The sequence below is a fragment of the Myotis nattereri genome (assembly GCF_964212035.1).
Source record: "Myotis nattereri genome assembly, chromosome: 11".
NCBI lineage: Eukaryota > Metazoa > Chordata > Mammalia > Chiroptera > Vespertilionidae > Myotis > Myotis nattereri.
Window position 1 is genome coordinate 72,457,491 of NC_138086.1, and position 23,417 is coordinate 72,480,907.

Consider the following 23,417-nt stretch of genomic DNA (forward strand, 5'->3'; position numbering starts at 1 on the left):
GCCCCATGAGATCTCAAGGTATTTCCAGCAGTAAAATCCAATGAGGCTGAACCCCTGACTTTAGTGAAAAGGATTTTCAACCTGAGTTCTTCCGAGGGAAGAAAATACAGTTTTGAGAAAAAGCTGACCTGCCCTCTTCCCTGTGAGCTGGTTGAGGAGGAAAACTTGGAGGGGGCTCATATGTCTGCAGCCAGTGTGAACCTGCTGCATTTGTTTAACTGTGCAAGTCCCAAGTCATATTTTGGTGCTTCCTCAATCTTCTCCGTGGCATGTCTTTTAAGAAAGGCTGAGAACTGAAGAGCCCTTCTCCATCAAGCTCTTGGCTTACCCCAGAGGGTCTGCTGGTAGTCTGTCCCTAGTGTTTCAGGCCAGGGAGGACAGTGGGGGAGCAGTGAGGGATTCACGAGGATTCTGTCAACCCATCTCCCTCTTCAGGCTCTGCTTTAGCACGCACTCCATTAGCCCATCCTTGGCCTTGCTTTGCTAGATTTGCTAAAAGCTTGTGTAACTGAGGACGTTGCTTTGGCCACTAGCTTCTCCCTAGTGATTCCTTTTCAATCTCAAGTGCCTGCTTCTCTGCCCATCCGTCAAAGGTCTGTTGTTCTCTGGGGCGTCACCCTCATCCCTCTTTTTGCTCTCTACACCTGCTGCTACTCCAGGTTTTCCTGGCTTGAGCACTATTGACATTAGGGCTAGAATATTCTTTATTGGGAGGGGGAGGAGGCTGGCCTGTGCATTATGGGTAGTAGCATCCCTGGCCTCCTCCCACGAGATGCCACTGGCAGCTTAGTCCCCACCCCACTGTGACAATCTAAACCAGCCTAGGGTAAACTACGGCCCGCGGGCTGGATCCAGCCCATTCGGCTGTTCTTTCCGGCCCGCGGAGCTGAAAGAGCGGAGGGTTCTCTTGCTCTCCCCTCCGCTCCTTCACCAGCAGCAGTGTTAACACGTATTAGTTCACACAAACACTCCATCCATGCTTTTGTTCCGGCCCTCCGGTCCAGTTTAAGAACCCATTGTGGCCCTTGAGTAAAAAAGTTTGCCCACCCCTGATAAAGGTTTCCAGACACTGCCAACTGTCCCCTGGGGGGAAGGGCAAGGCCTCTCTGGGTGGAGAACCGCTGTTTTACTCTGGCTTCAGTGACAACCTAGATGCCAATGGCTCACCATCCAGATCTCTGCCCTGGCTGGTCTCTGAAAGTGCTTATTCAACTCGCTGGGCTGTTTCCACTGGTCTATCCCACAGTCATCTCAAAATCAATTCGGAACGGAATTTATCTTTTCTAGCTCAGGACTATTCAAATCCCAAACCAGAACCCTCTCTGAGTCTAAATCCTTCTCCGTAGCTCCCAACTCTGTTCCACCCTCTGCGTTCCCACTATCACCACTTTACCTCTAACGCAGTGGTTCTCAACCTTCCTAATGCCCTGACCCTTTAATACAGCTCCTCATGTTGTGGTGACCCCCGATTTCATTGTTACAAATTGAACATAATTAAAGCATAGTGATTAATCACAAAACAATATGTAATTATATAAGTGTTTTTCCGATGGTCTTAGGCGACCCCTGTGAAAGGGTCGTTGGACCCCCAAAGGGGTCGCGACCCACAGGTTGAGAACCGCTGCGAGTCTAACCGCATCTCTTGTCCTTCTTCCCACTTCTGCCTGCCCTGCCCGTTCTCCACAGTGACACCCGAGTGAGCTCCCTCAGGCATCAGCAAGGGACTCTTCTGTCCGCTTTTCATTTGGAGGAAAGAGATGGCAATTTTAGCCAAAGGAGCAAGGCCTGCGGGCCAACAAGCGCACCATGCCCTCCACCCTCCACTTTTTAAACTTGGATGCCCTTCAGGGTGCTAGTGGCACCGCTGCCACTGCATTTCCTGTTGGCAGCAGAGAGCGAGGGAAAAGCCAGGGCAGCGGCCTGGGCAGAAACAGCTCCTGCGCGCTTCCCGGAGCCTTCCCGGGCGGGCGGCCCCCGCTCTCCGGCATCTCCACCTCCACAGCTGCAGTGGCCGCGACAGGGACAGACAGCAACTTCGGCCAGAGGCCTCTGGGCACAGCGCGGAGAACCAGTTGCCGCCGCCCGCTGCTTAGCGCCCCTCGGTCTCGGGCTGGGCTGGGCGGGGCGGGGCGGCGAGCCTGGGGGACCGCGATGCCGGGGCGCGCTCCCCTCCGCGGGGCCGGGGGCGCCCTGGGCGCCTGGCTGCTGGGCGGCCTCTGGGCCTGGGGCCTGGGCGGCCTGGGCGGCCTCGGGGCGGGCGCGCTGCGAGCGGACCCCTGGGGGTCCCCGGGGACGCCGCGTCCTTGCCGGGCGCCGCAGCAGTGGGAAGGGCGCCAGGTGCTGTACCGGCAGAGCAGCGGGCGCTACGGCCGCGCCCTGCTCTCCTACGACGGGCTCAACCAGCGCGTGCGGGTGCTGGACGAGAGGAAGGCGCTGATCCCCTGCAAGAGGTGCGCGGGGCGCGGGGGGCGGCCGGGTCGGGGTCAGGCTTCGGGGGCTGCTCGCTGGCGCCGGATTTCCAGCTGCTCACGGCGCCTCCTTTCTACCAAAGAGAAACTTTGCCAGGAGCACAGATCCGGTTGGGGTTTGGGTGGAGGACTGGGCCCACCGGGGCTGCCTGCTGGAGGGCACTAAAGGAGGCCCCGAGGGGCGGGGGCCAGTGAAAAGGGAGCCTGGCGGGAGCGAGATCATACTTCCTGGCAGGCCCCAGGCTCTTGGAGCCCTCTTCGGCCTAGCGCCTGTCTTCTGCCCAGTTTCTTCCTGGGGCGATCTGCGAGGGAGGCACCCAGAACATAGATTTTTAAAGAATTAATCTTTACCCTTTTTTTTTTATAATCCCCACCTGAGAATATGTTTTTTATTGATTACTTATTTATTGTTATTATTATTTTTGAGAGAGAAGAAGGGAGAGAGAGAAACATCGATGGATCCATTGCTTCCCCTACGCACCCTGACCCAGGCTTGCACCTGCAACCTGCGTCTGTACCCTGACCCAGAATCCAACTACAACCTTTTGGGGTACAGGACAATGCTCCAGCTAACTGAGCCACCTGGCCAGGGAGAGTCCTTACATTTTAAAGGATCGGACACTACAAATAGTGTGGGGAGTTGACCGAAGAAAAACAATGCCCAGGAATTCATCACCCTGTTACAAATATTAAAATTTTGGTTTATTTCCTTACATTTTACATCCTGTGATCAAAAACCTGTATTATCTGTATGTTTTTTTAGATAACATGAGGTCTTATGTGTTTTTATTTGCCATGTTATTAGTTGGCCCCCTATCTCTTTTTAAGGGCTGCATGATTCCATGGAAGGGCTATGGCATAATTTCTCTTAAACCGCTGGTCTATAATTCACCTTTCCATATCTGTTGTGATAAAGGACATCCCCTTTCTGAGACCTTCTCTTAGTTATGAACCCTTTAAGCCTTGGCTTCTATTCTGGGATCACCACCTGTCAATTCCACAGCCTTTCCATTTCTCTGTGTGTTCCTCTCAGGGTTATGCTAGCTTTTCTGTGTCGCATTTGCATCATCAGGAGGTGCCATGTGAATGTCCATGGGCTAAGGCTCCAGCGGGGAATACGAGCTGTAGCAAATCTGGATGCCATTTCACCTAAAAGCTTTTGCTGAGTATTAGGCATCGTGGAGAAAGTATGGGATCCTTTCAAAGCAGTACATTCAGGAGTGCAAGCTAATGCATTATAAAATGTAAAATGTAAGTGCTAGAAGGCCTGGAGTGGCCGAGTCATCGTAGGGTCTGGGAATATCTGTGAGGCCTTTCGAGAAGGTGAATGTTTTCGGGTAGGTCTCCAAGGACATAGTAACAATAATAGTAACAACCAGCATTTGAGCACTTGCTCCATACCAAGCATGGTGCTGAGGACTTTACATGTATTGTATGGTTTGGTTTAAATCTCAAAGACCTTGACAGTAAAGGATTTATGATACTTATTTTACAGATAGAGACGCTGAGGTCTAGGGAGACAAAACACCTTTCTTAAGTCACACAACTGAACTTGAGGAAGCAGGGCTGGAGTTTTACATCTGTGTTACACATTTGTTTGTTCATTTATTCACTTATTATACCTGCATTTGTGTTTGTGTGTGGGGGCACTGTGTGTAAACAGGCTTCAGGGAGGTCACAGTCTGAGGGTGGAATCACACACATAAAAAATTTCCATACAGGGAGAGGCGGGATGGTTTGCATGATGAGAGTGCCTCAGATGGGCAGCTAACCCAGGTGTCCTGGAGAAGGGGAAACATGAATGAGTCCTAAAGCCCCTGTATAAGCTGACCAGAGGAGGTGTGGAGGGAACAATGGTTCAGGGGGATGCGAGTATATTCCAGGTCCAGCTTGTGTGCCATTCTAGAGCAGACATGACTGAGTATATTCCAAGAACTGCAGGCCAATCACTGTTAGGACTGAAGCACAGAGTATGATGAGAGGTTGGGGGTCCACTGAAGGATTTTTAAACAGTGGAATGGCATGATTGGATAATATTGAGATCATTAGGTGCAAGGTTGAGAATGAAGGAGAGCAAGAGTAGAAGCAAGAGCATGCCCTAGGAGAGTTTTGTAGAGGTCTAGGTGAAAGACAGGTAATGGCAACGGTGACAGTGAGAAGTGGACACAATAGGGAAGTGTTGAAGAGGTTTATTGAAGGACATGCAAATGATTAGACAGCGTGTGGCTAAGGTGGTGATGGAGAGGGAAGCATCATTTGGCTTCTGAAGGTAACATATGATGGCATGGAATAAATGGTGATGCTGTTCACTGAGATAGGGTTTGACCTTCTGTGCTTCTAGTTAAGGATTGATTGCTACTCTTCATGTGCATTGATGTGAAGGCTGGTACAGTAGTGGTGTACTGATGAATAGTCATGTTGGAGATGAACTGGATGGCCCAAAGCACACTGGAGAAGCAGAGAAGAGCGTGGCCCAGAGAAGGATAGGGTTTACTCTGAGATCGTGTTTTAAAATTTTAAGAGATTAAGCTTTAGAGTCAGACAAATCTGGGTCTGAATCCAGATTCCTAATGTGGGTTTCTGGGTAAGTTACTAAAGCTTTCTTAATCTTAGGTTCTTCATTTATAAAATGGGATTAGTAATAACGCCTAGTTTATTGGATTGTTGTGGGATTAAAAGAGTTCAAGTGTGACAAGCACACAGTGCAGTGTCTGACACAGAGGCGGCTCAGCACATGGCCATGCTGCCCCTGTCACCACCATTATCATCACCGTCCTGGTGAGTTAACCATGGCCCAGAGACTCATTGCCAGCCCTGTGAGCTCAGAAACCTGATCCCTCAGGGCACCCCAGGGCCCTTCCTTTGGGAGCTGAGTTGATTAAGCAAGTCCAAATGCTAAACTGTATATTTCAACGAGTGCTGTAGTCGGCATGGGGGCCAGGATTCTCAAATCCACAAGAACTGAGAATTCTCTCCCTGTAGGCCCAACTGCGTGGGAGCCAAATTATAATCAGGAGATTGTGAGCAAAGAGTTGGAACAAAATCATTGGATCTAATGATTGCCTGCTCTAGGCTAGGCTGTAAGCTCAATATTGAGCTTTCCATCACGAATAACACAAGCCAGCTCAGAGTAATCAGGCTGAGATAAAGTGGTGCATTCATTTTCACTATAGACATGCTTTGTCACTGGTTCATTGCTAGTCCAGGTTCCCCCCACTCTGCACAGAGCCTTGGCGGGTCTTACTCAGGTCTGCCATAGCAACCTTTCTTCCTTTATGACTCCATGACTGATGGATATGGTCTTTATGTGTGTGTGTTGTATCTTTAGTGGAGTCACAGCCAAGTCTTGCTGGCCTGGAAGCTTTTTTGTTCTATGTGGTGATTTCTTATTTCCTGCCCTGATCCATCAAGTGCTGGTTTCACAGTTTAACTTTTAGAAGATAATTTTATTCCCCCCTCTTTCCAATTTCTTGGCAGGGTTCTATCTCACAGTCCCATCTCTGGCCCTAAGTCGGATGTAGAAAAGAATGTTTAATGCATAGATACATTTTAAAGCTTTTTAAATGTAGATTGGTTGGAAGAAACTCAGGAACTTTTTCATGTATTAGCAGTCTGGCCAAGAAACCAGATGTTATTTGAAGAAAATATGGATGGGTTGTCTCTTCATATTTATTAGTAAGTTGAGAAGTACGTTTTAGAATTGGATCAACTTCTTAAGGTTTTTATTTTGCATTCAGATAGTTATGGAAAATACTATTGACAGTTACTATTGAGTGACTAGGATTTTCCAGGCTCTCTTTACCCTGAGAGGATGGAAAAGATTAAACAACTTTACAAGCTTCAGATAAGACAAGACTTAGCAGAGAATGGGAAATGTTAGTATTTGATACTATTTCGTTATTTTTTTTGTCTCAACTGTCTCTTCTGACTCCTTGATTAAGCTCATAAGTATTACATTTAAAGACTGAAGGAAAGCAAGAAGATTATTTTCATAATCAGTCAGCATGTTCAATTCTATGGAAGGAACAATGTAGATGCTGAATTTATTCGGTTGCCCATAACTTACTGCTCGCACTTATGAAATGGTGCCTTAGAGTGTTGCAATTGACGAAGCTACTCATGTAGAGTGAGCAGAGAAGCATTAAGAAAATATGGATTGATAAGTGAGTGATACTATCTTAGAAGACTATTCAACAACTAATCCCAAAATGGGCAGAGGACCTGAACAGACCTTTCTCCAAAGAGGACATACAGACATACAGATGGCCAGTAGACACATGAAAAGATGCTCAGTATCACTAATCATCAGAGAGCTGCAAAGTAAAACCACAATGATGTGTCACCTCACATCTGTCTGAATGGCTATCATCAATAAAGCAACAAACAACAGGTGTTGTCAAAGATGTGGAAAAAAGGAAACCCTTGTGCTCTGTTGGTGGGATTGCAAATTGGTGCAGCCACTATGGAAAACAATAAGGAGATTCCTCAAAAAGTTAAAAATAGAACTACCATATGACCTAGCAATCTCTCTTCTGGGTATTTATCTGAAAAAATCCAAAACACCATTTTTTAAAGCTATATGCACCCCTATGTTCATTGCAGCATTATTTACAATAGCCAAGATATGGAAGCAACCCAAGTGCCCATCAACAGAATAGTGAATAAAAAAGAAGTGGTGCATATATACAATGGGATATTACTCCGCTAAAAAAAGGACTGAAATCTTACCATCTGCATCGACATGGATGGACCTAGAGGGCATTATGTTGAGTGAAATAAGTCAGACTGAGGAAGACAAATGCCATATGATTTCACTTACATGTGGAATCTAAAAAACAAAGTAAAACGAACAAACAAACAGGAACAAACTCATAGATACAGGGAACATTTTGATGGTTGCCAGATTGGAAGGGATTTGGGGGCTTGATAAAAAAGGAGAAGAGATTAAGAAGTGCAAATTGGTAGTTACAGCATAGTCATGGGATGTAAAGTACAGCATAGGAAATATAGTCAATAATATTGTAATAACTATGTATGGTGTCAGGTGGGTACTAGACTCATTGGGGGGATTATTTCATAAGTTACATAAATATCTAAACACTATGCTGTACATCTGAAATTAATATAATATTGAATGTCAGCTGTAATAGAAAAATTAAAAAACAAAAACAATCAATCCTATCTGTTTGGGGATTTTTTTTGGGGGGGGGGGTAAAAGATGAAAAGAAAAATAAGAATTGGCAAGTGGTTTTTATTCAAAATCTCATCAGTCCATGTTTGTCTCAATTTTTTCAGAGCACTTTATTTCTTAGAGAACAGAATGTCATTTCTTTTTTTATTTTGTTCCTCTTCACCCAAGGATATTTTTCCAACTGTTCTTTTAGAGAGAGTGGAAGAAAGAGGGGAAGACAGAGAGAAACATCGATGTGAGAGAAACACTTTGATTGGTTGCCTTCTGCACACGCCCTGACCAGGGCCTGGGCCTGGTAGAAGCCTGCAACCAAGTCATGTGCCCTTGACCGGAATCAAACTCAGGACCCTTTGGTCCACAAGCTCTATCCATGGAACTAAACTGTCTAGGGCAGATTATCATTTCTTTTATCTATTTTTTCCCCTCAAAAAAATAGTGTAGTAAGGAGAGGATGGGCATTCATTTAGACAGTTATGGATGGCAAACCTTGCTTCTAATCTTGGCTTCACCACAACAAGGTCCTTAGCTTCTCAGAACATCACTGTTTACCATCTTTTAATTTAATTTAATGATACCTGCAATGTTGATACTAAATATTTAGGTCTCTTTTCTTAAGTTAGGTACAGATAAGTTTAAATTATACCATAAAAGCACTATTTTGTGCTTTTATGATATGAGGCTAATTTCTGTTTCTGTCATGATACAATGAATTTGAAATAGATTCAAACATTTTTCTCGGTGCATACTGATTTTATTCTTGTGTATGGTGTAAGTAGGTGGTCTAGTTTCTTTCTTTTTTTTTGCATGTATTTGTCCAATTTTTCCAACACCATTTATTGAAGAGACTGTCTTTACTGTACGGTATGCTCTTGCCCCATTTGTCAACTATTAATTGACCATAAAGGCATGGGTATCTCTGGGCTTTCTGTTCTGTTTCATTTATCTACATGCTTGTTCTTATGCCAATTACAATGGCCTTGTACTAGTATAGTTTGATATCAAGTAGCATTGATACCTCCAACTTTGTTCTTCTTTCTCAAAATTGCTGGGGCTATTCAGGTCTTTTTGGTTCCATATACATTTTTGCAATATTTTTTCTAGACCTGTGAATTATACCATTGGTATTTTAATAGGAATTGCGTTGAATGTATAGATTGCTTTGAGTAGTATGGACATTTTAATAATGTTAATTCTTCCAATCCATGAACACAGTGTATGCTTTCACTTATTTGTATCTTTTTTAATTTTTTTCTTCAATAATTTTCTAAGTATAGGTCTTTTACCTCCTTGGTTGAATTTATTCCTAGGTACCTTATTTTTTCTTTTTGTTGCAATAATTTTATTTTCTTTTGCAACTATCTCACACTTTCAGAAAAGTTGCAATGGTAGTCCACAGCCATCATTCCCTACCACCCCTCACCCCGCGCCCCCCGATCTATTTGAGAGTGAGTTGCCAACTTGATATCCCCACAACTCCCAAATAATTGAGTGTGCATTTGCTACCAAGAAGGACTTTTTTCCCCTCCATAGCTGCAACACAACCGTAAAAAAGACTGAAATCTTACCATCTGCATCAACATGGATGGACCTAGAGGGCATTATGTTGAGTGAAATAAGTCAGACTGAGGAAGACAAATGCCATATGATTTCACTTACAAAGGAGGTAAATTAATATAAAGAAATTAACATGGATTCATTTCTACCATTTGAAATTAAGGTCTCATTAAAGTTTTGACAGTTGTTCTTTTCATATTCTTTATAGCAAAAGGACCCAGTTTATATTCAAGCATTGCATGTAGGTGTTATGTCTTTTTGTCCTTTTTCTATCTGTCAGTCTTTCTTGCACTTCAGTACTTTTGAAGATTACAGTCTAGTTTTTTTATAAGGATATTTTTCAGTTTGGGTTTATCTTCATAATTAGATTCAAGTTATTCACCTATGGTAGGAATATCATTCTGATGTTTACTTTAATCATTTGATTAACTAATGTTTGGAAGATTTCCTCAATGTGAAGTGTCACTTTTTTACTTTGTAAATAGTAAGTATTTTACAGGGAGATATTTTAAAACCATGAGCATATTCCATTTTTCATTAGACTTTTAATTTATCCATTTACTTATATCAGCATGGGCTCAAGGATTATCATTTCATTTGCTCTCATTGTTTATTTTGATGTTCAAATTGTTCCGTATTTGGCTAGTGGGATCCTCTTCAAGTTGGCCTCTATGTTATTTTGATATGTCTCTCTTAGTCTTTGGGTGCTTTCAGACAAACAAGATATTCCAAGATCACCTTTACTTTACCTGCCAGAGTCTTAGAATAAATAATCTACTTCTCAAGAAGCTCTAGTTACTTTTACTGGAGAATAATATTTGGAAGCCAAGATCTCTGCTATAGTTGTGCTCATGGCTATTGAGTTGGCTGCTCCCAACCTTCTCAGTGGACAAATCAAGAAAATATAGGTTTGAACACACACACACACACACACACACACACACACACCACTCACACAGTCACACATATATACACACTTTTACATCTACATTTATTTCTAAGTTTCCAATTCTAATTCATAGAGGTATTTACACCAATGCCTCTAATTCTAACCTACTATCATGTTGTTCATTCTAGTTTTCTCCAGTTCACTTTTGTGACTCCCTTTTCAGAGGAAACTGGCTCCCATTGTTCAGTTGCATTAGGTAACCAATTATGCATTGCTATGATGCTTCTCTTTACATGATGTCCCCTCGCCCTGCTTGCGTGCTGCCTCCCAGGACAGACCAAACAGATGCCTACCTTGTTTGGCCCTGTCTAATGGCTCCAAATTGTTTAATGAGAGCAATATAGAGATCACATTGTGTGTGTGTGTGTTTTTTTTTGTATATCTTTTTTAATCTCTCCGGGTAACATCATTGTAAATTCTGAGAATGTGTCTGTGTGGCAAAGGAGGTAAATTAATATAAAGTGCTCGACAAATTTATTTGATCATATACCTAGGTTTGCATGGATTGGGATTTCATTTTACGAAATTATGATTTTCAGAAATTCAGGAGAATGACTCATTTATTTATTTATTTATTTATTTATTTTAACATATTTTTATTGATTTCAGAGAGGAAGGGAAAGAGAAACATCAATGATGAGAGAGAATCATTGACTGGCCGCCTTTTGCATGCCCTCACACTGGAGATTGAGCCCACAACCTGGGCATGAGACCTGATAACTTGAATCAAACTATGACCTCCTGGCTCATAGATTGAGGCTCAGCAACTGAGCTATGCTAGTCAGGCAAGAGAATGACTCCTTTAGACTTTACTTCCTCCTCTAGATCCCTAATGGCTAGAGCCAGCCTTTTCTTTCATTAGCTCACACTGATTGTGGCCTTTTGATCCTTGAAAAATAAACCATGCTGACTTGAAATACTGAGCTTTTCTTCAAGAATAAGATATTCTTGGAAGCACATAAAGTTTGCTTTCAGAATCTTAGTTCTGTGGGTCTGTTGTTGAAATGTGACAGTGAAGAACAAGAAGTTTCAAAGAAGATAAGCCCAGGAAAGTAAAGGAACTGGCCAGTGTAAGACTAACATAAATAGAAGCCAGAGGTAGTCACCATACTGCTCTGAAAACATATTTACTTCTTTCCATTAACCTTGAACTCTTTCTTCTTGATTCTGATCTCAAAGATGATGGTCAGAGGCAAAGTGCCCAAAGATCTGAAAATATTCCACCAATTAGTGGTTTGTTTTTCCTGGAATAAATGTGATAGTCTTATATTTCCCCAATTCCAGTAAAAATCTTCTATTTCCCCCCTTTATAATTTATTTTACCCATCTTTAGAGAAAAAATGTTTTCTCTTGATTCTACTAGCTGGAACCCTATTCTCCCCTTATAGTGAAAGCAAATCTTATGCTAACTTCAATGTCTTTCCTCTCATGCTCTCTTGAACCCCCTCCAATCAAACTTTCACCATCTCTACTAAAACTGCTGTGGTCAAGAGCAATGTGCTCCACATTACTAATCAACTGATATTTTATCAGTCCTTGTCTTATTGTTGACCATTTCTTCCACCTTGACATACTTTCTTCATGTGGCTCTCAGGACACTACATTCCTACACTCGTCTAGTTTCCTCTCCCCCTTATTTCTTCCCTTCTCAGTCTCCTTTCTTTTTCCTCCTCTTCTCTCAGACCAACTTTACATTCATCATCTGAGCCACACAGGCCAGGCTTCCCCTCTGGATATTGATCCATTTAACTTTCTGCTTCATTCTGAGTTATTTTTGATTATTTACATTTTCTATGAAATCTTCCATTTCTTTAAGATTCTATTTATATTTTATACAGAATATTTTATTAACTCTTAAACAACTCTACTTTGTCTATTGATACCCCTGTTTCTTTTTCTTGAATCCATACACTCATGGATTACTGCAATGGTTTTATGGTGTATTATTCATTGATATTTTACATTGTATATCTCCTAGGTTAAGAATAATATTTTGGCCGAAACCGGTTTGGCTCAGTGGATAGAGCGTCGGCCTGCGGACTGAAGGGTCCCAGGTTCGATTCCGGTCAAGGGCATGTACCTGGGTTGCGGGCATATCCCCAGTAGGAGATGTGCAGGAGGCAGCTGATCGATGTTTCTCTCTCATCGATGTTTCTAACTCTCTATCTCTCTCCCTTCCTCTATGTAAAAAATCAATAAAATATATATATAAAAAAAGAATAATATTTTGAAATCAAATCACACCGTTTACCCATATTTTGAAAAACTTTAAGCAGAATTGTAGTAGAGAACCCCTTGGAGGGCAGATCACAACTTCCAAACTGGATTCCCCAAATTCCTTTTATGCACAAGCCTCTCCCTAGCCGTTCTCTCAGCAAACACTGTCCTCGGTGGGTCTCTTGTTCCTCAGTCTCAGTTTTGGGGAATTTGCTCCAATGCGGGCACTGGAAGTTTGCCAAGCACCAATGGCCTCCTTCAGAAGCAGTCTTCTTTTCTTCTTTCCTTGGTTCCTCTTTGAACTGAGAGATCATCTGAAAAATCAGACCCCTCACAGGTTGCCACGTTACTCTCAGCCCCCCCAAAGAAAGCAGCTCTTGGGACAGATGGCCTCCAAACAGAAGGCAGCTGCTTCAAGAGAACTCTTGGCAGGGAGGCCCCGAGGGAGTGGGGAGGCCGAGGCAGCAAATGTGGAGGAAGCCCAAGAGGAGGGAAACTCTAATTTCAGGAGAAATGGGACTGTGAACCAGAGGACAAATCCATCAGCTCACACTGCTGGTAGCCAAGGATGCTGGGGAGAGAACCTACCCCAGATTTAATATCCATTGAAATGCCACATCAGATTCTGTGTTCTGGTGTGGTTCATATGTTTCCTCCGGATGCGAGGGCCTTCCTTCTCTGAATTGAGCCCTCTACCTGTCCCTCTAGATTTTGGACAGTGATTCTCCTCCTTGCCCAGCTCCAGGTCTTGTCTGGCTTACCCTGGGAACCCCAGAGGAGCCACTCTCATGAGGTCTCAGTTCCCTTAGGGAGTTAGAGAATGAAGCTTGGAAATCTGCTTTTCTGATGCCAGGATACAGTTCTTATGTTGTTGTTGTTTTTTTTCCTGGTAAAGGACAAGTGTTTCTTTAAGTACTGCTCGGTATATTGAAAAGAACTTAAAGTGTTTGGATGGCTTTTAGTCTTTCCTTCTTTTGTCATGCTGGTCAAACCTCTAAAAGGTCAATTTCTCCATGGGTTTTAACACAGATGAATTTTTATAATGTGTGTGCTTGTACAAACTTCTTAGTAGCTTTGTCACAAGGCTGGGGAGGGAGTGGGAGCAGGGTGAAGGGAGTCAATGGGGGAGAAAGGGGAATCTGTAATACTTTCAACAATAAAGATAAATTTTTTAAAAAGAAACATGCATTATTTTACTTTTTACTGTAATTTCTTTTATACTAATATTCTTATTTACCTGAATCCTTTGTTTTGACTCATGTTTCAGTTAGAGAACATATTCAGTTAATTTTTCTTCAGAGACTTTGAATGTCTGAGGATATCTACTTATTGCTGTCTTACATAATGATGATTTGGGGGGTATACAATTCATGAGGTAATAATAATAATAATCCTTTTTCTTAAAAATTTTTATGGCAGTTAGAGTGCTAGAAGTGAAGTCTGATACCAAAGTAATTTTAGCTTAGTTTTAATAATTTTTTCTGCCAAGTTTTTGTAGGTTATTTCTATTATCCTTGAACTGTATTAATTAACATCTCCAGGTTATGTCTAGCTCTAGGGAAATTTTACCTACTATTTCTAGAGGTTTAATACACTGTTTTCTTTCTTTGTTCCTTGTAGAATATCTCTCTACTTACATGTATTGGTTCTCTTACATCTGTCCCCAAAATTTCTTATCTTTTTATTAGCCTTTCATCACTTTATGCTTTTCCCCTTAGTTCTTGGATAACACCTTTAAATTCTCTGCTTCTGTTTTTTTATTCCCCATAGCCAAATGTACTCTACACTGCCTCCTCTGCATTTTCTATTTTGATAATCATGTTTTTCATTAGACAGCTATCCTTGTGGCCACACATTATTCCTTTTCTTTTCTTAAATACAGCAATAACCCAAGTCCCAGTGAATATAAAAAATGAGATTTATATCTTAGTTTCATTAACTGTTAGCTGGAAGGGTGTGTATGTGTGTTTATATTCCAACATGGAGGGAACCTATATATTGCTACTGTTCTTGTAGCCTCCCAACCTCTTTAATATCCACTGATATGTAGTTCTAGAAATCATTGTGTACCAGGGCAACAGGGATATCTCAGTGCTAATGAGGTTGTTCCTTTTAGTGGTGGGGGAAAAAAAGAGGTCATGTTGAACTATTGTCGCATGAGAAGTTTTTTATTATCTCCCAACAGATGAATGAATCTATGCCTACACCTTGCCAGTATTCACCCAGGTCCATTTTTGGAAAAAAAAAATCTCTTCAATTTCTTGAGCACTGTTTTCCTCTTTTAAACTAGAATCCAAGTAGAGGAGAGCCATCACCTTGCAGCTTCTTAAATTCCACACATAATCACCCTTTGATCTTACTTTTCCTAGGACTGCATTCTCAAGTAATTTAATTTTCCTTTTGTTGTATGTGGTTGGCATCAGCCTGCACAATGAGTTTGTGTCTAGCACAACCATTTCAATATAGTGTTTTTCTTTTGTGTCTGGTAATTACTGTAGGGTGTAACTCAGCCTTGGTTTACGCCAGAATGGCAAGTGGCCGCAGCTCAATTCTTCTTGCTAAGCGTCAGAGAGCCGGCATGCATTACTAATCTATTACAGTGCATATTAAACAAATCCAAAGTTTGTCCAATTTCTTTCATAAAAGCCAAAGTCCTTTTGTAATCACAATAGAATATTTGTCCACTCCCTTTTCTGTGATTTAATATACCTTGGATAGCCAAGAAGTTCCACATGGCTAGAAGAATCACTCCTTCCCCCTGTGGGAGGAGGGAAGAAGCATGGTGTTGTGAATTAGAATGAGTCTGGTTGGAGAAAGACCTTGCGTTGAATCCTGGCACAATTATTTACTCTTAAGTTATGCTCTGAGCCTCATATATTCTCCTCTTTAAAAAAGGAAAGAAGGAAGGAAGGAAGGAAGAAAGCTAATAACATGTCAGTGAGCTGAATTTTCTAGTCCTTAAGCTGTTGTGTTTTTTTTGGTTGTTGTTTGCTTTTTTTTTTTTTTTTTTTCCTGACAACCCTAATTCAGGACAGAAAAACAATTGGCTCTTGGCTGTAAAGGCAGTAGCTGTTCAGGGTCATTTGTGCCCAGGCCAGGCATTGGTATTTTGGGTTTTAGGACTTGCCACATTCTTGGGCCCTGCTTATTCTGGAAGAGAGACTCCCAAAGACTTGTAGATTTGTTGTAAGGAACCCAATAGGTAATACCTTGTAAAGCAGTGGTTTTTACTTATTTCATTTAAGATGCTTTCAGCTGCAGCAAATCTGACTATCAAAGGCTGAACTATGAGGATGTTTGGTTTGTACCTCAAAATTCTGGTGATACATGTCTTTAGGCTTGACTCAACAGTTTCATCCAGGACACAGGTTCTTCTTCATCCATCTACTATGCCATTCTTAGGATGTTGGCTCTTAGCTGCAAGAGCATACTGACTTGTTGCCTCATCACTTAAAAGTGGCTGCCTCCACTGCAAGCATATGTCCTGTCCCAGCTCTGCTCAAAGACACAAAATGAAGGAAGTGGAATAGGACAAAGCCTCTCCTCCTCTTCTATTTTTCTCGGAATTTTTTATAATTTAACTTTAAAAATTCAATTTATTGGGGGTAACATTGGTTAATAACATTACATAATGTTCAGGTGTACAATTTTTAAAAAAATATATTTTATTGATTTTTTAAAGAGAGGAAGGGAGAGGGGCAGAGAGTTAGAAACATTGATGAGAGAGAAACATCGATCAGCTGCAGGTCGTTAGTGTTTTAGAAAATATGGGGATGGTAGAGCATGTTTTCTAAGGAAAAGGAGTTTTCTAAGGAAAAGGAATTTTCTGGAAACAATAGAAATTGTCAATGTAGGCAGAGAATTTTATCGAAGCAAAATGGGACACTTCACCCCCTGGGGGAGGTTGCGGTGGAGCTCGGCCTGCTGACTGGGGGCCGGACCTGGGGAGCCTGACCTCGCTCACAGCTGACACCCAGCGGCAGGCCTCCCAGAACCGGATTTACTTGGCGCCTGGCCAGCAAGGGGGAGTTTGCATGCTGTTGTTGACTAAGGGCTGGCCTGCCTGCCTTGCCCTCCAATCCATTCCAGCACCTCACCTTTCTTGACTACACCCCAGGGGTACAGTTTCTGACAACTTCCTTCGCTTCAGGGCCAGGCTTTGATCTCACCTCCCAGAATCCAGTTTCTGTTGAAGTTGGTCAGTTCTTCGGGTCTACAGTTATTATCCGCACAGCCTCCCAGGCGGGTGACTCATTTCAATCTTGGCTGACCTCTGCTTTTGACCTTCTGGCTCTGTCAGGTCCCAGGCCCTGTGTCCTATTTGCCATGGAGAATCTGACAACTGAACTCTGCACATGTTCACAGAAACATACAAGCCACTACAGCATCAGGAAAATCCCAAAACTTCGTGCAGAGCAGTACTCTCCCGTATAGGCACATGGTATTTGGCAAAGCAAAAGGTTACAGTTCTATTTTTTTCTCATCATATGATTATTTTCTGTTTTACTTAAGGGACTGTTGACATAACTCAATATCACACTATTCACTCGTTTAAAAATATATATTTTTTTGGAAAACAAAAGAACAGAGAACACCATAACAAACACCTGTGTTCAGACCACCCAGAATGAACAAATGTGAACATTCTGTAATGATTGTTTTAAGCCTAGAATTCTCATTTTAAAAACAAATTGCGCTTTTTGGTATAGGCAGAGCCGACCTTAGGAGAACAGTGAAGCTGGCTCTTCTTCTCCCGCTGTCTCCTTCCCTTCCCTGGCAGGTGCCTGACCAGCCGTTGGTGGCCCTTGGTTCTGCAGCGGGCCGTGCTGTGCCCCTCTCAGACAGCTGTGCTGGCAGCTGTTACCTGGGACTCTAGATGGAACAGTGGAGCCCTCCACTATATTAGTAATGACTTTCCAGCAGAAAAAGGGAAGTTTACTAGAACAAAGGCACCTTATCATAACTTTCCAGGCACTGGGCCTCAGAAAAGAAACACACATGGGAACTGATCAGCTCTGGGAATCCCAGCTTGCTCATGCTTCTCTCTGTTCATGCTTCGCTCTTGTTCAGTCCACATGTTGTGCAATAGGCTCCTATGACTTCTGTGTTTACATATGACAGACCCAGAGACTGGCAGAACTTCTGTTACAATTCCACATGTCTGAGGGAGCGAAGCAGATTGTCCTGCCTACGTCAGATGCCCACCTCTGGTTCAGCAAGCTTCCCTACCACGTTAACAAACGGACTGTGCTCTGACATTGATGCTGTTTTTGCATTCCTTCCATGAATGTTTTGACCCTCATGCGCCAGGGACCTTATGAGAAAACTGTGGCATGAGAAAACAGTGACAATCTCACCCCAAAGGGCTTATAGTTTGATGTGAATCCTGCGTGCATATAAGAGGCTGACTCCATTTTTTAGCAGTATGGCATAAAACGAACAGTTCCTTTTCTGTCTACATACACTCGCATTTCTAAAGGTCTGTGCTTGAGCTTGACTCTTGTAAGCCATTTCAAATGTTTTGTGTAGTAAGCAGGATAGGTATATCTAAATATGTCAGATGAGGTCATGTATATATTTCTATACCAGCTCATAGAAAACAGAAGCATAATCCTAACAGTAACACTGTTCTAACCACATAAACACTGATCATTTGTAATACCCTTTCCTGAAGAAAATGATGTGTAAGCTCAGACTTGAGATGGCGAACAGGCATCCCCCATGGGGACTGTGGAGGAGGGCGAGTCTCACACCACAGATCGTCTGTGCTAACTATCCTTATTTGCTCAGGAAAAGCCACTTCTCTAGGCTCTTCTGCCCTCAGGTGCTACAAATTTCACTTTTTGAGGTCAGGGCTGCCACCTCGCTCTCCGTCAACCAGCAGCATGGCCTGAGTTTTGGATTGGCAAACGCATAAAAACTCAGTGGGCATATGATTTCACTTATATGTGGAATTGAAAAGGCAAAAGAAATAAACAAACAGAACAGAAACAGACTCATAGATACAGAGAACATTTTAGTGGTTGCCAGATGGGAGGTGGGTTGGAGGGATGGGTGGAAAGGGTGAAGGGATTAAGAAGTACAAATTGGTTATTACAGAATAGTCATGGAGATGTAAAGTAGAGCAAAGGGAAAATAGTCAATACTATTCTAACTATGTATGGTGTCAGATGGGTACAAGGTTTACTAGGGTGATCACTTAGTAAGTCATATAATGTCTGATCATGGGGTTGTACATCTGAAACTAACAGAATATTGTATGTCAACTGTAATTGAAAAATATATATATTTAAAGTAAAAAAACAAACAAAAGAAACTCAGTGGGCTCCATCCAAGATTGCTAGCTTTAAGAATGACACAGGGCCCTGGCTGGGTGGCTGAGCATCCTCCCATACACCAAATGGTGCGGGGTTCGATTCCCCCTCAGGGCACATACCTAGATGGTAGGTTTGCTCCCCAGTGGGGGCACATAAGGGAAGCAGCTAATAGATGCTTCTCAAATCAAGGTTTCTCTCTTTCTCTGTCCCTTCCTCTCTCACTAAAAATTAATAAAACATATCTTCTGGTGAGGATTTTTTTTTAAAAAAAATGAATGGCACAGGATGGTTGACAACACAGCGTGTAAGGTGATCATGAGGTGGTCTGCTGACTCCAGGCATAGCCTGGGTATAGGTGTGCACCTGGGTGTGAGAGATGAGGCAGAGAGCCTGCAGACAAACTGCATGGGAAGCCATTCGCTCTGAGTCCCCCTCAGCTTTTGTCCTTATTCATCTCAGCCTCCTCCCAGTATTCAAGGGGCACCCATTCTCACCAAAGCCCTTTACTCATGACTGACAGTCAAGACAATGGGGCTGAGGTGCCTGGTCCGTCCTCAGCAGGTTCTTGTCATTCTATATTCAGTATCTGTAATTCCTTGACTTAGTGCTGTAAGGAGAGGTCAGCCAAGCCAACGGTCAAACCCTCCTGTTGACCCTGTGTCTAAAAGATAGGTCACAGATATCTGTTCATCAGACTCAGGTCTTTCTCATGTTTGTATCCTAAGCACAGAGTCTGGCATATGGTGCTTGATAAGTAATTGTCCAGTGAATATTCCATTTTGAGCTCAGAACTTTATTTTATATTCAGATTGTTTGTATGTCTAGTGTTTATAAATAAGTAAATGATTGCCTACAAGCAAAACTATTTTCTGTTTTAAGAGTAATTTATATCAAAGTCTTTTGGCGCATGTGCTGATAAAAGCCATGATGATTGTCACTTAAAGTGCTGAAATTTCTCTTTTCCTCTGTCTTTCAGGTTATTTGAATATATTTTGCTCTATAAAGATGGAGTGATGTTTCAGATTGAACAAGCCACCAAGCTGTGTTCCAAGATCACCCTGACAGACTCCTGGGACCCTCTTGACATTCCTCAGAACGCCACCTTTGAGGACCAATACTCCATAGGGGGGCCCCAGGAGCAGATCACCGTTCAGGAATGGTCCGACAGGCAGTCAGCCAGATCGTGTAAGGGGTCAGAAAAATATGGGCAGGTTGCATCTCAGAGAGCATCATGGGGAACATGTTTAACCCCACTAGGGAAGGTAGCTGTTAGGGAGATTTAAGAGCGTTATCAAATTGTTTACTCTCCCCCTCTGTCCCCCATTGAAGTGCCCACATGTACTCTGCTAGTTGCGTAGCACCAGGCTATAAGCATCATACTTGAAACACCTCAGCCTTCTAGCCCCACCTGTTCCTTTCTGCCACATGACCTCTCATGGACTTAGCCTTGACTCTGACATTGGATGATCCCCCACCCCACCTCCGCAGACCGGTGACATGGAAGGTGTTTGTCTATGTTACAGATTAGAGTTGGATGCCTCCTTTTCCTTCCCCCATATCACTTCCTAAAGTCTTTACTGCCATTATTTTTAGTGTCCGCTTTTAGACAAAGACATGAAGCTCTTCTCTGTTCCGCTGTCAACATGGTTAGCCCAAGACTGTGTCAGAAACACAGGCCTTTGTGCTATGAAAAACAGTATGGCAGTTTGCAAAAACAATAAGCATAGAATTACCATATGACCCCCAAATTCCACTTCTGATCACATACCCCAAAGAATTGAAAGAAATGACTCAGACATTGGAACATTGATGTTTATAGCAGAATTATTCATAATTGTCAGAAGGTGGAAACAAACCCAAGTGCCAATCAGCAGATGAACGGATAAAGAAACTGTGGTGTATTCATATAATGGAATATTACTCAGCCTTAAAAAAGAAGGAAATGCTGACACATACTAAACATGGGTGAACATTATGCTAAATGAAATAAGCAGTCACTAAAGGACAAATACTGTATAATTCCCTTGATATAAGGTGTCAAGTAGTCAAGTTCATGGAGGTAGGAAGAAAATGGTAGTTGCCAGCGCCTAGGGGGAGGGGGAATGGGGAGTTAGCATTTAATGGGCATAGAGTTTCAATTGGAAAGATGAACAAGTACCTTTGGGGGTCGAACGACCCTTTCACAGGGGTCACCTAGACATATCCTGCATCAGATATTTACATTACGATTCATAACAGTAGCAAAATTCCAGTTATGAAGTAGCAACAAAAATAATTTTATGGTTGGGGGTCACCACAACATGAGGTATTAAAGGGTCGCGGCTTTAGGAAGGTTGAGAACCACTGTACTAGAGAGAGTGGTGGTGATGGGCACACAACAATGTGAATGTACTCAATGCCACAGAACTGCACTTAGAAATGGTGAAAATGGTCAATTTTATGTATAATTTACTGCAACAAAAAAATGCAAGCATTTTGCCTGCCTTCTATATTAAAAGTCAACTTTCCTTCCTCTTGTAGATGAAACTTGGATTGGCATTTATACAGCCAAGGATTGTTATCCGATCCAGGAAACCTTCACCCGAAATTACAGTGTGATATTGTCCACGCGGTTTTTCGACATTACGCTGGGTATTAAAGACCCCTCCGTGTTTGTTCCCCCGAGCACGTGCCAGACGGCCCAGCTGGAGAGGATGAGCGAGGACTGCTCCTGGTAGGCCTGTGGCCGCACGAGGGACGGCATCGGGCACTGGCGGCCTTCGCTCAAAACCTATTTGCGCGTGAGAGATAAGAATCTACTTCGGAGAAAGACATTGATGTGGGCTTTTTGTTTTGTTTTTTGTACAGATGATGTTGGCTAGGTCGGAGGCGATGCGGTAATGTGAGCTGAAGAGAGGAACGCGGGGACTTCGTGTAGCGGACCTGGGTGCTGTGCCTTCTGCATGTGCGGGTGTCTGTGCAGTGCAGTGGCTCACGCGGGGCTGGAGATCAGTAGGGGCAGTTTGCCTCGGCAGCGAAGAACGCTTTATTATTGACTGAGAATCACCAGATTCCTGGCACGTGGTGATAATAAAAAGCAGAACAATTTTGTTCCGTTTATTATTAATGTTTAAGTTCCCTACAGATAGTGTCTCCTTTATGCCTCCACCGGGGAGGGGACTGCTCCCCCTTCCCCACCCCATGCTCCTTAGGCTACTGAAAAAATAACCCCTCAAAGTCCCTTCCGGACTTAAGGGTTCATGGCATGAATCAGTTAATATAAATATTCTGGAAAGAAATGAAAGGCTATAATACAAAGTAATTATTCCTCTAAAGAGGCATTTTGAACACGAGAGTTTGAAAACCCTAATGTCTACCCCTGGTGAGCATGAGCCACTATGCTTCCTGTTTTCTATGCAAGAGTATTGATACTTGTGCTGAATCATCAGAGACTGTCAGGAGACCTCCAGAGACAGGTAGTATTCTAAAAATGGCCCTGAACTGGGAGTCCGGAGACCATTGTCTCCAAAATCCAGGACTAGAATTCCCTTGTACTCTGACTCCTTTGATTAACAAAATGCACTATGCTTTCTCTCACTTTGGCCTTCCTGGGACACAACCTCTTTGTCTACCCTACTTCTGCTCATCCCTCATAGGTCAGCTCGCACAAGACCTTCAGAGAACTGCCCCCACGCCTGGATAGGGTGCACCTTGCAGCTAAAGCATGCAGTTCTCACAGTGCTTATTTAGGCTGAGTGTTAATGTCCTGCGGACCGGACACTGTCACACATGAGCTTGGCTAGGAGCTCCTACAGTATGGGTACCGTGTTCTGTTAGCTTTTATATGCCCAGCAGCAAGGAAGTGCCTGGCACATGGTGAATGCCCTAAAAATTTGTAGCGTGGAGAATGCCAGCCTCTCTAATGTTTAGTTTCCTCATCTGCTAATGGGGTTGGATTTGCTGATCTCTTGGGAGACTCCCAGTAATAGAATGTATTATTCTAGATTATTCTTGTGTTGCTTCTGCTCATCTATTTATCTATTACCAGGAGAAATGTGTGACACCTATATTATGCTGAAACAATCTGTATTACTCACTGTGTCTATTATTTCAATAAACAAATTTAATTGCATTTCAGAGTATTCTTTGACATATTTGCTTTGGTAACAAATATTAGTTATCTTAGTTATAAGGGAGTTAAAACTCTTCTCAATTGAATAAAGTTCTTCATGTGATCTAAACGGAATTCCTTCTCCTCTCTCAAAGCTTGCTCTTCTGCTTAAAGTCCAATTGCCTGGGTCAGAAGTATGGGAGTCACTCTGGACCCTTTTCTCCTTCAGTCCTCACAGGCCACCAGTGTCCCGAGGCCTATCAGACTAGTTCTTAGAGCTGCAGTCTCTTGTCCATCGCCTGAGCTACCATTCAGGTCCAGGCTCTTAGCATCACTAGCTTTACAAGACCTTCATACCCCTGGTCCTTTCCTTCGTCTTTTCTTCTAGAAGCCCTCGTCTGCTCATTCAGGCAGTCAGAAGCCAATATGAAAACCCTGTTCGCTCCATGGCACATGCTGGTTGGAAGAGTCACAGGGCAGAGTGAAGCCCAGCCAAGCCATGCACAGACGGGGACTTTCCCAGTGTCTTCAGGGTGGGCCGGTCTGATAAAGCCGGTGACAGTTTGCCCCACTTCTTATCTCTGCACCCACAGGATGGCCTGCTGCTCTCCAGAGGGCTCATTCCCCTTCG

General features: G+C 43.0%; 1 protein-coding gene across 2 annotated transcripts; it reads left to right on the forward strand.

The window, feature by feature from the left end:
• Positions 1-1,896: 1,896 nt before the first annotated feature.
• Positions 1,897-22,807, forward strand: EPDR1 (ependymin related 1; the record flags this gene model as incomplete). Of its 2 annotated transcripts, XM_081101681.1 has the most annotated exons (4): positions 1,897-2,450; positions 19,673-19,881; positions 21,217-21,409; positions 21,544-22,807. In XM_081101681.1, coding segments are annotated over exons 1-4 (702 nt in total). In that variant the 5' UTR covers positions 1,897-2,151. The 2 variants fall into 2 exon arrangements, with proteins under 2 accessions (XP_080957807.1, XP_080957808.1); XM_081101682.1 differs by lacking the exon at positions 21,544-22,807 and having other exon boundaries at positions 1,982-2,450; positions 21,217-21,413.
• Between the last annotated feature and the right edge of the window lie 610 nt (positions 22,808-23,417).